General features: G+C 29.8%; 3 protein-coding genes across 6 annotated transcripts in view; all 3 read left to right on the top strand.

The window, feature by feature from the left end:
* Positions 1–1,021, top strand: part of LOC119605636 — a 9,671-nt gene extending 8,650 nt beyond the window's left edge. The window contains exons 3-4 of one of the 2 annotated variants that reach the window (XM_037958856.1): positions 1–215; positions 282–1,021. The exon at positions 1–215 is cut by the window's left edge and continues 506 nt beyond it. In XM_037958856.1, the coding sequence (XP_037814784.1) occupies positions 1–215; positions 282–412 (346 nt within the window). In that variant the 3' untranslated portion in view covers positions 413–1,021. The remainder of the gene's footprint in view (positions 216–281) is intronic. The other variant, XM_037958858.1, reaches the window with a different exon arrangement.
* Positions 1,022–1,829: 808 nt separating this feature from the next.
* LOC119605640 (RCC1-like G exchanging factor-like protein) lies at positions 1,830–3,589 on the top strand. Its single transcript, XM_037958862.1, has 2 exons — positions 1,830–2,106; positions 2,165–3,589. Exons 1-2 carry the CDS (start codon positions 2,007–2,009, stop codon positions 3,430–3,432), a joined length of 1,368 nt encoding a protein of 455 aa, XP_037814790.1. The 5' UTR covers positions 1,830–2,006; the 3' UTR covers positions 3,433–3,589.
* Positions 3,590–5,131: 1,542 nt separating this feature from the next.
* Positions 5,132–16,208, top strand: part of LOC119605629 (cytoplasmic protein NCK1) — a 50,138-nt gene continuing 39,061 nt past the window's right edge. For 2 of the 3 annotated variants that reach the window (XM_037958850.1, XM_037958848.1), the window contains exons 1-2: positions 5,132–5,357; positions 5,564–5,857. The gene's annotated coding sequence lies outside the window, so the exon portion shown is untranslated. The remainder of the gene's footprint in view (positions 5,358–5,563; positions 5,858–16,208) is intronic. The other variant, XM_037958849.1, reaches the window with a different exon arrangement.

Here is a 16,208-nt window from a genome sequence, read left to right as displayed (position 1 = left end):
GCCATTGGATCGTAATACCACTTTGCCGCCCAAAAGTTTTATCGATTTAATGGAGAAAATGAGCTCGGGTTATTATAATATTGATACTGATCGCGTTAGGCGTAACATGAGAGTGGTTATGCCCCCCATAAGCGATTTGACACTTATATCGGAACGTATTGCCAATGAGTGCTATGACATGAAGGTGTATATGCTGGAGAATTATGTATCAGGAGGTAAGTTTTAACATATTCTTTTTCATTTCAATAGAAATGTTTTCACATTACTTTTTTTAATTGCAGTGTTTAAACGTGATGCCAAACCCTTAGCTGATCAGGGTAAATTTGCCGAATATTCGGGCAAAGGTATTGTTGAATTTGATATTGTTAATATTGGTGAAATCGAAGAGTATGAAAAACAACATTTAAAATAAAATTTCTAACCCTAAGTTCTGCTTAATATTACAAATATTAAATTACAAAAAAAAACAGAACATAAACAATTGAAACAAAAAACAAAACTTGATTTGTAATTTTAACTAAATGAAACAAATGATCTCGCCTGTAGCGAGTATCTTTTTCAAAACTTTTTTTTTAGTAGTGAGTAGTTTTTTTGATTGTATAATCATACTGTATTATCTGCTAAATTTAAAATAAAATACAAAACAAAACATTATTATTATTAGAGAAATAAATGCTACTAAAACGAAACGAAAAATATGATTAAATTTAGCAATAATAAGAGAAAATATAAAATTAATTGGATTAAAGGATTTTTTTAAAAGATAATGTTGTTGTGGTTTAAAAAAAAAGAAATATAACATTATAATTTTAATTTTTAAAAGGTGCAAATGATTACTGTAAACACTTATAATTGTATAAAATTCAAAATTTTAAACATGGCTATTTACCAAGCAATATTTTCATAATTTAAACACACATTCCCTTTTCTCTAAGCTTAAACAACATAATTTCCCCATATTTTTAAAGCAATGAAATTATACCTACAGGTACCTTTATTAAAGTAAATTTAAAAAAAAAAATCATGTTAAATAATAAATAAAAATTTTCTTATATAATTTTCAAAATTATTTTATATTTCTTACAATTGTTGTAATAACATTATAATTTAAATTTTCTTTCAAAATATTTAAATAATTTTTAAAAATATAACAAAAACATACAAAGTACACTTTTGTAAAGATTCAGACATCATGTGTCGTTTACTCACATCAATTTAAAACAAATTATACATAAATATAAAACAAAATCAGAATTTTATTAAGTGTTATATCTCAAAGAATAATTTATCTAATGTGTATAATGTTTAACTGAAAAATAAATAAAAAACCATAGACCTAAGAATATAAATAAAAAGATAAATCTATTAAAATGTAAATGAATTTTTTTTTAATTTATTTATTTTTGAATGGGAATGGATGAGAAAATGCTATTTAATAGCTGTCATATGATATACAATAGTTTTAAAACACCGTAAAGAAATCGCAAACAGTCGAAGCTGAGGTATTTCAGAGTTGATACATATTTGATTGGTAGCCACAATGAGGGTCAGTTAACAGGCCTGTAAAATAAATGACCTTGGAACAGTTGTTGTTTAGAAACGTTATTTTAATAATTCGCTGTATGATAAACTATAGGAAAGATTAAACCATTTTAAAGCCAACTGTTAGCAAATAACAAATTCTATAAATATAGAAATATTGTCAGCCAGTGTATTTTTTGGTACAGTAATCGAAATTTAAAATTATTTTATTTTAAATTTGTGTTCCACTGCCTTTTCTAGTTAAATTTCTATACCACCACTAACTAACGATAACACTACTGTCAAACGATAACTTGAACAAACTGTCATCTCTAATATAAACAGCTGTGTTTACAATACGCTGAACAACAACAACAAAACAAACGAAACATGTTTCGCTGTTACCAAACATTAGTTTTAATTTAATTAGTTTAGTTATAAAGTAAAAACAAAATAAAATATAATCAAATCAAAATATAAAAAAAATGCTGGCAAATTTAAATAAAACTAAAAATTTGCTTTATCGCACCTATACAACAAAAGCGAAAAGGAGTTTACTGAAACAGGATCAAACAAAAATTAAAGGTAACATTTAAATTGCTTGAAAAGCTAACAGGATTACTAAATTCTGCAATTTTAACAGTTATTGAAACAAAACCTTCGAATCCTCATAAGGAACGAGTATACGCATGGGGCTACCAGGAGACTGGGGCCTTAGGATTACAAACTAATGTTAAAAAGGCCCAAGAACGCTACACTGACATGGTGCATCATCCCACCCGTATGCAGTTCTCGGTAAATAATGAAGTTATTGATGTAACTGCTGGCTATGGCTTTTCTGCCTTTGCGGTCAAGCGTTCCGATGGTGAGACATTATTTGGTGCTGGTTTAAATACCGATTCACAGTTGGGCTTACAAGTGAAAGGCACCCGCAATGATCCCAGAAATTTAGATGTTATCATATATCCCACGGCCATAAAACTGCCCCGCATAGAGGGGGAGACAGATGAGGATATGTTAATAAAATGCATGTCAGCCGGAAGAGCTCATCTAGTGGTGGTTACCAAAAATGGCACTATTTTTACCATGGGCAATAATGCCTATGGACAGTGTTGTCGTGAGATAATAGAAGATGAGGCCTATAAGGGAAGCTCCTTAATATATCGTCTATCACAAAAGGATATTTGTGGCGAGGAAGATGAAATTATAGATGTAGTATGTGGACAGGACCACACCATGTTTTTAACACAAAAAGGGCGTGTTTATACCTGTGGCTGGGGAGCAGATGGTCAAACGGGTCAAGGTCATTATGAGACTTCGGGCAGAGTTTCACAGGCTTTGGGCGATATTTCAAAAGAACATATAGTTAAATTGGCCTGTTCTTCGGATTGTGTTCTAGCGCTTAATGACAAAGGCGAAGTGTTTGGTTGGGGCAATTCTGAGTATGGCCAATTGGATGACTCTGAAAATGCCGTCACCCAAATAAATACCCCACAGTATCTGAAACTAACTCAAGGTATAGGTAAACTAAAAGACATAGCTGCCGGTGGCTCCTTTTGCATGGTCCTCAACGAAGAAGGTCTGGTATATACTTGGGGATTTGGTATTTTAGGCTTTGGTCCGTACGTAGAGCAAACATCTAAGCCACAACATTTGCTACCACCGCTCTTTGGCCGCAATGATTTCAGCGACAAGACCTATGTGACCTCAATAGGTTGTGGTGTTTTCCATATGGGTGCTATCAATTCTGATGGTGATCTATTTATGTGGGGTAAAAATCGTTTTGGCCATTTGGGCTTGGGTCATAAACAAGATCAATTTTTCCCCCTGAAGACTGCTGTTAATGGAAAGGTGACGAAAGTGGCGTTTGGTGTTGATCATACATTGGCCATGTGCAAGCCGTTTATGTAGAAAACTTAAATGTTTAGTTTATGTATTTGTTGTAGATTAAGAGATAAAATGTATTTAGTGCATAAATATATAAATTTCTGTAAAACTAATGAAAACAAATTAAATTGGGTGTGAATCCGGAGGAAACGAAGTTGCTTCTTCTTATCAGAAAGTAAAATGTGGTAATTCATTTTTATTAACTGGGGTTTACAATGAAGAAGACTTGGTGTAAATGGGAAATATACATCGCACAGTGGGGACTAACGGCTTTTCTAGGAAACTTTTAAATTTTTCTCGAAAATTTCACAAAAAGTTCTCCTTTTCTTTCAAAATATTAAATTTTTTGTCAAAAATTTTACTTTTCATGAAAATTCGAGTTTTTATTGAAAACTCAATTTTTATCAAAATTACGTAAATTTATTTTAATCTTCGTCGAAATTTCGATATTTCATTAAAATTTGACTTTTCACTGAAAATTCGACCTTTCATCAAAAATTTCATTTCATTTTCTATTTAAAAAAACTCAAATTTCCCATGAAAGTTCAATATTTAATGAAAAATTTTACTTTTCAACGAAATTTTCAATTTCATAGAAAATTAACATTTAAATAAAAATAACCCTTTATTTTTTGTCATCAAAAATTCAACTTATCCTTTAAAATTACCTTTTTTAAAAATTAAACTTTTCATAAAAAATTCGACAATTCATCGACAAAGTATACTTTGTGCCGAAAGCTAGACATTTCACACAGATAACACATTTCATCAAAGATTTCACTTTTTTAGAAAATTTAACATTTCAAATTCAATACTTGATTTGACAATTCTATACTCGATTTTGACAATTCTAGTTTACATTACTTTTCACAAAATTTCAAAATATTATTAAAAATTTGACTTTTTATCGAAAATTTTACTTTCCGTCTACAAATATCTATAAAAAACATTTCTTTTCATTTAAAAACTTTTATCATTAACTCATTATAGAATATATTTAAAATAACTAAAATTTTTCTTCTAAATATTAACAACATAAATATTTTTATTCTAAATATTAACAACACTTAATTCTTTTTTATTCCTTTTAAATGTTCACTTTTAGAGCTTTTTTAGACAGTGACTTTTGAGGAAGGGATACCAGTCATGCATTACGAGCTTGTGGGCAAAGTTGCAAAACAGCAGGGATCATAATATGATATTTTTTTGTTTTTGTCACACGTTCGTAATTTTGGTAGTTGCTAATTCCTATTTTGCTCTCACAGCGACTTCCAATAATTTAATTTTTTCAAAATAGATTTTTCAAATGCTAGTTTATTTTATTATATATATGAAAATTATATAGAAATTACAAAGGTAATGACAAACTTATATGTAAATATATACCTTTTTCACGAAGGTAAAAATGAACAGTTGAAATAATCACAAAACTCGTAAAAATGAGTTGTATAACGAAAGAAATAAATAAAATAATATTCGGGAATACATAAATTTACTACTCTGGTAGACAATTTCTATTTTTAAAATATTTGCTTCCAAAATCCCATTTTTTAAACTGTCGGATTCCGTCTTTATTTGAAATCGTTAAAAATTTAATAACTTAGCCGGCTTATAGTCGATTTTAAGCCGCCGCCGACATTTTTAATATTAGACGCCGTTAATATTTGTCGGCGAAGAACTCTGCTACACTAAAAAGACATAGAAAACGACAAAAAGAGAAAGACAGATGCAAAAGAAATTGAACGAATGAAGGTGTCTGAGTGATTCGCGTATTGGAAAAACTTCAGAAAATTTATAAAATATTAAAAAAGTGTAAAAATATAGATAAAACTATAGCACTAAAGCCAAATTTTATTTGTTTATAATAAAAAGAAAGTGAATATAATTTAACTTAAGAAGAACTATTTTATTGTGCAATTGGAAAAAATAGTCTGTCTCTAGGAAAAAAAGTGAGTCAAAGAAGGAGGAAAAGTTTTGCAAGTGAAATTTTCTTAAGAAAAAAAAAGAAATAAATTAAAGCTAATGTTAAATAAAATGCTTTATTAAACAAATAACAAAAATATCTAGTGTTTAAGTGTTAAAAAATGAAAATTTCTTTGAAAGAATTTGTTTAAAAAAGTGAGATTTAAAAGTTTTTTTCTAATGCATTTTTCAGAAGTATTGGCGTCATCATTTTAAGAATTTTTTAAACCCACTGTAGAGACTGTGAAATCAATAATAATAATAAAAAAAAACTTAAACAATAGTGAATTTTCTGGATAATTTGCCAAAATAAAAAGAATATTGCAAACATTTGTTTAAAAAACCAAAAAAAAAGAAGAAAATTTTAGAAAAAATCAGTTGAAAGCCTTTTTTGTTCATAATGCATTAAAGGGGCTGGGGCTGCTTTTTTCCAACAACGACAACGACGAAGAAAAAAAAACGCATTTTCATCGTAGTTTTGTCTCCGGTAGGTACACACACAAAATATCCGACCACATATATCCAGTCATTTTTTTTATCCCCATATTTATTGTATCTTGCATATATATATTCACATTTTCAAAATTTCTCATAGAGTTCGCTCACAATATATTAACAAAATTCGTTCGTTCGTTCATTTGCTCGTTCGTCGTAAAATTCCTTGTGCTCCTGTTTTTTTTCCTCTGGTCGTGTACTCTTTTTGTGAAATTTTTAATGCTCTGCTCCCTGTAACTTGGTTAAAAAAAAGGAAAATATGTTTGTTGTTTTTATTTTTGCATTTTACTCTTCTGTATATTGTAAAAAACAACAACAATAACATGAGCAGCAGCAGCAACAAACTCGTTAAAAACACCACCCCAAAATGATTTGTACAACAAGCATGTTGTCGTCCCAACAACATTTACAAAAACAGCAAATTCACCTTTTTTTTTGCAAATATCCTGTATTTCTATTTTTCATATTCACCTCTTCATTATGGAAATCACCTTTCATTTCCATATGTCAACCACTTATTATTGTTGTTCATATTTGGCTACTATTTGTGTTGTTGTTGTTGATGATAATTTTACTCTCTATTAAAATCTCTTTTTTGTTTTTGTTAAATAGTATCTATAAGGAAACCGGCATATTATTTCACTTTACCGTTACACCGTTTTTATCTTATTAGTATCCGCTTTTACAAAAATTTTCTCTCTCTTTAACCCCCCCCCCCCCCACTAGCAAACAACCGAAAGACCAACCGACCTCTTTTTGTTAACACCCCATTCTTGAATTTTCTTTTCAACCACCTTTTTTTGTACTGTGCTGTTTGTTGTTGTTATGTTTTTTTTTTGTTATTATTTTATGTTGCTGCTGCTGTTGTTGTTGTTTTGATTTGCGTTTCGCTCTTATCCATTTTTTGTATATTTCTAATTTTTGTATTTTTGCATTATCGTTGTTGTTTGTTATTGTAAACACTTTTTGTTTGTTAATGGACGAAGAAAATCTAAAGAAATCGTCAAGCAATAGGTGATGATTAGAAAATATTACATAGTTTGTTTATTTGTTTAACTATTTAGTTAAAGTTTAATGTTTATAAATTTAATTTTGAAAATAATTCAAATACTTTAATTACTTTGAATTAACAAACTGTTTTAACTTGAAATTAAGTAAGTTTTTCTAAAAAAGTTTCAATTCCGTTTAAAAAAAAATTGTGTTTCAGAAAAATTTGCATCAAAAGTTTCTCCAAAAGTTTCCTTTACCTTGTACCTATCTTTAAAAATTTTGATTTTTAAAAAAATTCCAATTCGAATTTATCTAAAATTTTACATTTTGTGGAAATAAATGTCTTTTTTTCTTAAAAATTGAGTTTTTTGAAAATACCAAAATCAACTTGAAAAGAATTAGAGAATAAAGTCTTTCGAAACTTCCTTGTCAATAAAAATTCTCATTTTAACCGATATAAAGCGATCTTTGCATGTAACTGAACCTAGTTATTGAATAGGGCTGGGTTGAGGTCCTTTTTAAAAACATATTTAAAAAGTCCACCCATATTTTGTTAAATTTCCACTACATACTTTGAACTAAAAATCAATTTAGAAAAATCAAATTCATTCGGTTTTTGTATAAAGACTAACCGGTTGGTTAGATAACTTGATATATAAACAAAAGCACAACCTGAGTAACAATAGACTAAATAAACTTACAATTTGACCAAACATATGCTAAAACTTCAACAACATTTAAACAAACATACATAAACCAAAACAAATACATATGCAATATCCTTTTTCATAGCATTAGTATCAACAACAACATCATCATACTCCTCCTTAACTTTCTCATCATCCTTTTACCAATAGTGCCCATCATCAAACATCATCTTCATTGGTATGTTGTGGTACTCTGTGTGAAAAGTTGATTTAACAAAAAAAAAAAAACATTGTTTTCCTTTGTTGTAAAATTGTTTGTTGTTGCCGAGTGGATTTTTGTAAAGCATCGTTTTCGTTTTATTTTGTTTTAATTTTTCCTGGATGGTTTTTAGTATGAGTTTTAAAAAGGGTCTGAGGTCCTTCTATACTGATGATTATTGTATTCGTATGCATGTTTCTTCTATGTATAATTGTATGTGTTTGATTGTTGGTATAGGTGTACATACATTGGTCATATGTATTTGTTGCTGTTGCATAAAAAGGAATAATTAAAATCCAATTGGAAAGTATTATCCATTTAGAAATGTTATTATTTTTAAGGCATATTCTTTTTTACGATCGATATTGTTATTCTAACTACAAAGGAATGACAAGTTATGATATTTATGATAAAAATGCGACACTGAAAAAGTTTTTAAACTTCGATCTAACTCAACTCAACTCAAAATTTAATGTGATGAATTAAAGACCCCAATATACGGAACAGAAAATCAGGTGGGTTAATATGAAATAATCAGAGATTATTACCTAAACACAGTTAAGTGATTCATTCATGTTTTGACACTTTGCCTTAATCTCTAAAGGTCTTGGACTCTTGATGTTATTGTCATCGGTGAAAGAGTAGAAAATTACTTTCGAAAGGAAGAACTAGAATTATTCTTTACATCTTAAACGATGGCATGTTACCTTGATGATCTTTCCCATCTCGGTGTTATTACAATTCGTGGTAAATATATGCTATTAACACTTCTAGAATGCTGGGACTATGAACCATTGGTATCAAAAAGTATCCTCAGATTTTAAGGCCACATTCAGAAAATTATCCGAATTGAAGAAATATAATTATTCTTTACACCTTTAACGAACATTTAGGGTCATGTTACCTTGATGATATTCCCTATCTCGGAGTTATTACAATCCGGGGGTAATATGTCCTATCAATACCTCTAGACTATAAACTGATGGTATCAAAAGTATCCTCGGTATTTCCTTGAAATGATTCGACATGGGGTTGAACCAGAGAGTTTCGGTCTTGTACCGGTTATGGGAGAGGTTCCTTTGGGATGCAAGTAATAGCTGTGGTTTAAAACCAAATTTTTCGGTTAAATGAGAAGTGTGTTGGATTGAATGACGATGCATGAAAGGGATCTTATACAAGTGATGCCATTGAATTTAGCTTCAATTGTCAGGGTATATTCAAGATTTACTCTATACCAGAACTCTGTGTGTAAGATGGATGGATGGACCTACCGATTACGTCTGGTGCTGTTGTCGAATCTCATCTTTTTGTATCCCAGAACTTATGAAAACAATGGCCAGAGATTAGATAATTCGATTGATTAAGCCGTGCGCTTGTATATGGACCGGCAGATGCATGTGCAAAACTGCTACCGGCGTGTCAGAAACGCAAAGGTCGGTGGCGAGTCTTCAAACAAGCTCACCCCAAGGTTTTAAAAGACGAACACGGCAGGTGTTCAAGTAAATCACTTCGTGATCTGTGAAGGTATTATGGACTGATTTCAGAAACTCAGTTTCTTGCACATCATTACTAAGAATCCAGAATAAAATCACTCCCAAGCCTGACAATTACAAAGAAAGTGTTCCAGAGTTTAGCGCTCCTTTCCAAATGCTACATATTCATATGAAGAGGAGAGGCTTCACCTAGGTGCTTCGATCCCAAATTTAAAAATTTTCTGCCGGCATTAATCAAAAATGCAATTTAATTTTTGAGTGTATATCATCAATTTATTTATGTTGTTTGGTGTATATTTTTTTTTAATTCACAGTTTATTTTTGTAGTTTTGTTTGTATGTATATTGTTGTTGTTGTTGCTCTTTGTATTTTTGTTTATACAAAATTATATGCCGGCAAGTTGTCGAGATCCAATTGGAAAAATTGCACGTTTTTGTTGGTATAGAAAGCAGATTTTTCAGAGAGCACAAATAGAAAAAAGGGGTGGTTGGTTTAAAGGATAAAAGAATGACACGAGTAGGCTGTCAGACAGACGAACAGATAGGCAGCAGGTATAGTTTTTAGTTTGTATTATTTTGCACATAAAACTACAGTTGAACTGACAACTCAAATAACAACAACGAGTGGTGAAATTCTATACCTACAAGGGGTGTGATATGGTGAAAATGTAATTGAAAAAAAAAAACTCAGAAATTGCCAAAGGCCAAGTGAATGAAATTATTTGGAAATTTACTTAAATTAAGGGTAAAGTTTTCATTAATACAAAAACATTTAAAAGGGTTAATGGTTTATATTTAAAACAATTTTGTAAAATAAAAGTTTAAATTTGTCTATTATACTTACATTAATTTGAGATTCACAGAACCAATAAAATTTCTTAAACAAAAGCCCCGTTAGTTCTTTTTAAATAAATTCTCTTTTTATTTTTAATTAAATAACATTTTGTTCATTATTTCCTGTATTCAAAACGCTAAATAGAGTTTAAACTATTTTACATATTTTATTTCTTTTTTTTTGACGGCATACTATATAAAAAAGACAAGAAAACAAAATTGTATATTTATAATTTAATGGCTCATAAATTTGTTATTATTGTTGTGGTATTCATTAATTCCACTTCAACTCCCTAGATCTCTTTGCATTTTCTTCTAATTTTCGTTAACATAATTTCTTTTATTCTCTCTTTTTCTCCTGTATAGTAGAAAACAAATTCTTTGAATAGAAATTACAAACCAGACATGGAAAATTTAAATTTTAAAATAGCATTAAAGTACTAAACTAATTTTCCTATAGACCATTAGCTGACCATAGGACAGTCTATAGATTAGACTATAGACTAGACTATAGACTAGACTATAGACTAGACTATAGACTAGACTATAGACTAGACTATAGACTAGACTATAGACTAGACTATAGACTAGACTATAGACTAGACTATAGACTAGACTATAGACTAGACTATAGACTAGACTATAGACTAGACTATAGACTAGACTATAGACTAGACTATAGACTAGACTATAGACTAGACTATAGACTAGACTATAGACTAGACTATAGACTAGACTATAGACTAGACTATAGACTAGACTATAGACTAGACTATAGACTAGACTATAGACTAGACTATAGACTAGACTATAGACTAGACTATAGACTAGACTATAGACTAGACTATAGACTAGACTATAGACTAGACTATAGACTAGACTATAGACTAGACTATAGACTAGACTATAGACTAGACTATAGACTAGACTATAGACTAGACTATAGACTAGACTATAGACTAGACTATAGACTAGACTATAGACTAGACTATAGACTAGACTATAGACTAGACTATAGACTAGACTATAGACTAGACTATAGACTAGACTATAGACTAGACTATAGACTAGACTATAGACTAGACTATAGACTAGACTATAGACTAGACTATAGACTAGACTATAGACTAGACTATAGACTAGACTATAGACTAGACTATAGACTAGACTATAGACTAGACTATAGACTAGACTATAGACTAGACTATAGACTAGACTATAGACTAGACTATAGACTAGACTATAGACTAGACTATAGACTAGACTATAGACTAGACTATAGACTAGACTATAGACTAGACTATAGACTAGACTATAGACTAGACTATAGACTAGACTATAGACTAGACTATAGACTAGACTATAGACTAGACTATAGACTAGACTAGACTAGACTAGACTAGACTATAGACTAGACTATAGACTAGACTATAGACTAGACTATAGACTAGACTATAGACTAGACTATAGACTAGACTATAGACTAGACTATAGACTAGACTATAGACTAGACTATAGACTAGACTATAGACTAGACTATAGACTAGACTATAGACTAGACTATAGACTAGACTATAGACTAGACTATAGACTAGACTATAGACTAGACTATAGACTAGACTATAGACTAGACTATAGACTAGACTATAGACTAGACTATAGACTAGACTATAGACTAGACTATAGACTAGACTATAGACTAGACTATAGACTAGACTATAGACTAGACTATAGACTAGACTATAGACTAGACTATAGACTAGACTATAGACTAGACTATAGACTAGACTATAGACTAGACTATAGACTAGACTATAGACTAGACTATAGACTAGACTATAGACTAGACCTATAGACTAGACTATAGACTAGACTATAGACTAGACTATAGGACTAGACTATAGACTAGACTATAGACTAGACTACTAGACTAGACTATAGACTAGACTATAGACTAGACTATAGACTAGACTATAGACTAAACCGTAGACTAGACTGTAGGCTAGACTATATACTAGACTATAGACTAGACTATAAACTAGACTATAGACTAGACTATAGACTAGACTATATACTAGACTATAGACTAGACTATAGACTAGACTATAGACTAGACTATAGACTAAACTATAGATTAACTATAGACTGAACTATAGACTAGGCCATACTATAGACTAGACCAGACTATACACTAGACTATAGTCTACTGGCTACTATGTGGATTACTTATCAGAAGTTTATAAGTAAGAAAAATGAACGACAATGTCCTGGGGGTATCACTGTACTTTTCGATATCAAAAAGTACTAAAAATATTAATAAAGTACTGAATTTTCCATGCCTGAGATAAATAAAACTTTAATTTTCTTAAACTCTCTGTTATTTGTGAGTATTCTTGTTGTACTCTCCCTATTGTTTACTTTATGTTGTCAACAAAACATCATGTCGAAACTTCACAACTTGGCTACGTTTTGAATAACAAGTAATGGCGACAACACTCTTGTCAACACACCAGAGACCCAACAAATCGACCAAACAGACAGACATAGCCAACGTCCTACAAAAGCAACAATGAGCACATTAACAAAACAACAATTACAATTACAACTAAAAATAAAATTAATAATAAAAATAAAACTACAACAACTACAAATGTATCTTGTAGTAAAATCATACAACTTTGTACTATGACTACAACTACGAATTGTATACATAATTGCAAATGTGTGTTCAAGTATTCAACTAAACTGAAGTTCATTGGCCATTAACCAAAGTATCGTTAAGTGTAAAAAAATGCCAAACAACAATAACAACTAATAAAATACATAAATAAAGACAAAATACAACAGCAACAATAGGAAAATTTTGCCAAAAGAAAACTTTTAATAATGTTAGAGCCTAATATTATGGTAAAAAGGTTTTAATTAAAATGTTTTTTTTTTTTAAATGTTAATTTTCTAAATTGTTTTTGTCAGAAAGATTTCAGATTCATTTAAAAAAGTTTCAATTGTAATGATAAAAAGAACTTTATAAGAAGTTTTGTAAACAATTTTCTTTAAATTTAAGAGTTAAATAGATGATGTTTAAATATGTTCGATATTTTTCCCCAAATTCTTTGAGTAAACTTTAAGACTTGTTGAATTTTCTTTCGCTAAAAACTGCTAATTAATTTTTAACTAATTTTATTTCTATTCTAATAATAATTTAAAAAAAGTTTATTATAAACAAATTTTTAATTTCTAAACAAATGTTTTCGTTTTTTTTCTTTGCAAATATTTTCCAGAAAAGATTTATGGTTTTTACAATTTGTTATGAACTTTAGAAAATGTGAATTACTAAAATAAACTTAAAAAATTCAAATAACTTTTTTTATGAACATGAAATATGTAGTTTATTTTATAAACAAGACTTTCACTTTAAAAAGTTTTAGAAAATTTCTAGATTTTATAGCATTTTTTATCTACAACACTAAAGTGTTATTATATGCAGTGCTATATTATAGTGTAGTAAAGAATATATCAATATACATATTTACTACATAAAATACTAAGTGATGATGTACTTTTTCCATACTATATATATATCCATAAGGTCATAATGTCATTGATATGTTGATTGCAAATTTCTAACACACTTATGGGGTAAATATAGAATGCTATACTGTGGGTATATGTATTCAATATAAATATTTTTATTTAGTTGTTATTTTGCAGAATGCACAATATCATTCACATAAATTAAATGAATCTTTTTTTATTTTTATATTTTTTCATATAAAATGTATGCAGGGGAAAGAGTTTTACAGCCTTAAAGAGTTTTAGAAAAAATTGCAATCAAAAATAAACACTTTATTCTATTGACTTTGAACATATCAGTCGAAAACATTGACTCCTTGCAACGGATAATTAATCGTTTTGATTCTTATTTTAACTCCCATTAAAAACGTTTTCTTCTGACCACCACTGTTCTAAAATAACATTTGATTATAGGCATACAAAGGTTAAAAAATTCTTATTCTTAGCATATGCTAACATATGTTCTTATACAAATTAAAATTTCTCTTTTGCTTTTCTCTTCCAAAGCTGAAGAATAAATTGTTGCAAAAACCTTCTCAATAGTTTTAAACTTTCAAAATGTTTAATGTCAATTTTTTTGCCAAGAAAAGAGAAACGATTTCGTCATGCATTCTCTATATAAATATTAATATAAAATGACAGTAATTCTTAATTGTTTTAATTTATTTTTTAATGTTATTAGCTTGTTTTGTAGTTAAAAATATGTTTAGCAATATATATTTCTATTAAGAAATATTTAAGATTCATTAAATTAGTTAAAAGAAAGCGACATTTTGTTTTTATTATACAAAGCATTATAAAACCTTTGCAGGAAATAGATAAAAGTTTGTGTCATTTGTTATCATAGAATGGATTAAATACTTAAGAAAATGTTGTATATAGTCAACACTAATGACTGATGTATGTATAGTCAACACTATAAACATATGTATAGTCTAGGGTATTAACTGATATATAGTTTAGACTATGGACTGTTCTGTTGTCAAGACTATAATAGACTGCTCTGTAGTCAAGATTATAAACTGATCTATAGTTAAGACTGCAGGCTAATCTATAGTCAAGCCTATAGACTGATCTATAGTTAAGATTGCAGGCCGATCTGTAGTCAAGACTATAGACTGATCTATAGTCAAGATTATAGACTGATTTATAGTCAGGACTATAAACTGATTTATACTTAAGATTGTAGGCTGATCTATAGTCAAGACTGTAGACTGATCTATAGGCAAGACTGTAGACTGATCTATAGTCAAGACTGTAGGCTGAACTAAAGTCAAGACTAGTCTATAGTTAAGACTATAGATAGAACTATTGTCAAGACTATAGACTGATCTATAGTCATTACTATAGACTGATCTATATTCAAGACTATAGATTGATCTATAGTCAAGACTGCTGTCTGATCTATAGTCAAGATTATAGACAGATCTAGTCAAGATTGTAGGCTGATCATAGTCAAGACTGTAGGCTGACCTATAGTCAAGACTACAGACTGATTTATAGTCAGGACTACAGACTGATCTATAGTCAAGACTACAGACTGATCTATAGTCAAGCCTATAGACTGATCTATAATTAAGACTATTGTCAGATCTATAGTCAGACTATAGATTGATCTATGGTCAAGAATATAGACTGATCTATAGTCAAGACTATAGACAAGACTATAGACTGATCTGTAGTCAAGACTATAGACTGATCTATAGTCAAGACTATAGATTGATCTATAGTCAAGACTATAGACTGATCTATAGTCAAGACTATAAACTGATCTATAGTCAAGACTATAGACTGATCTATAGTGAAGTTTATAGACTGATCTATAGTCAAGACTATAGACTGATCTATAGTCAAGACTGTAGACTGATTTATAGTCAAGACTATAGACTGATCTATATTCAAAGACTATAGACTGATCTATAGTCGAGGCTATAGACTGATCTATAGTCAAGGCTATAGACAGATCTATAGTCAGGCTATAAACAGATCTATAGTCAGGCTATAAACAGATCTATAGTCAAGACTATAAATTGCTCTATACTCAAGATTGTAGACGGATATATAGTCAAGACCATAGACTGATCTATAGTCAAGACTATAGACTGATCTATAGTCAAGACTATAGACTGATCTATAGTCAAGACTATAGACTGATCTATAGTTAAAACTATGGACTGATCTATAGTTAAGACTATAGACTGATCTATAGTCAAGGCTTTGGACTGATCTATAGTCAAGACTTTGGACTGATTTATAGTCAAGACTATGGACTGATCTATAGTCAAGACTATGGACTGATCTATAGTCAAGACTATAGACTTGTCTATAGTCAAGACTATAGACTTATCTATAGTCAAGATTATGGACTGATCTATAGTCAAGACTGTGGACTACTCTATAGTCAAACAAATTAAGAGTATGGACTGTTCTATAGTCAAAACTGTGTACTGATCTATAGTCAAGATAATAGACTGATCTACAGTCAAGACATGTATGAACAAGTCAAGTGGCTAAATGGCACGAACGAGACGGCCTTTCCCTAGGATCG

The sequence above is a fragment of the Lucilia sericata genome, unplaced genomic scaffold (assembly GCF_015586225.1).
Source record: "Lucilia sericata isolate MDLA Ls3-8-SP2 unplaced genomic scaffold, ASM1558622v1 Contig000505F_arrow, whole genome shotgun sequence".
Lineage (NCBI taxonomy): Eukaryota > Metazoa > Arthropoda > Insecta > Diptera > Calliphoridae > Lucilia > Lucilia sericata.
This window is presented reverse-complemented; position numbering and strand designations above follow the sequence as displayed.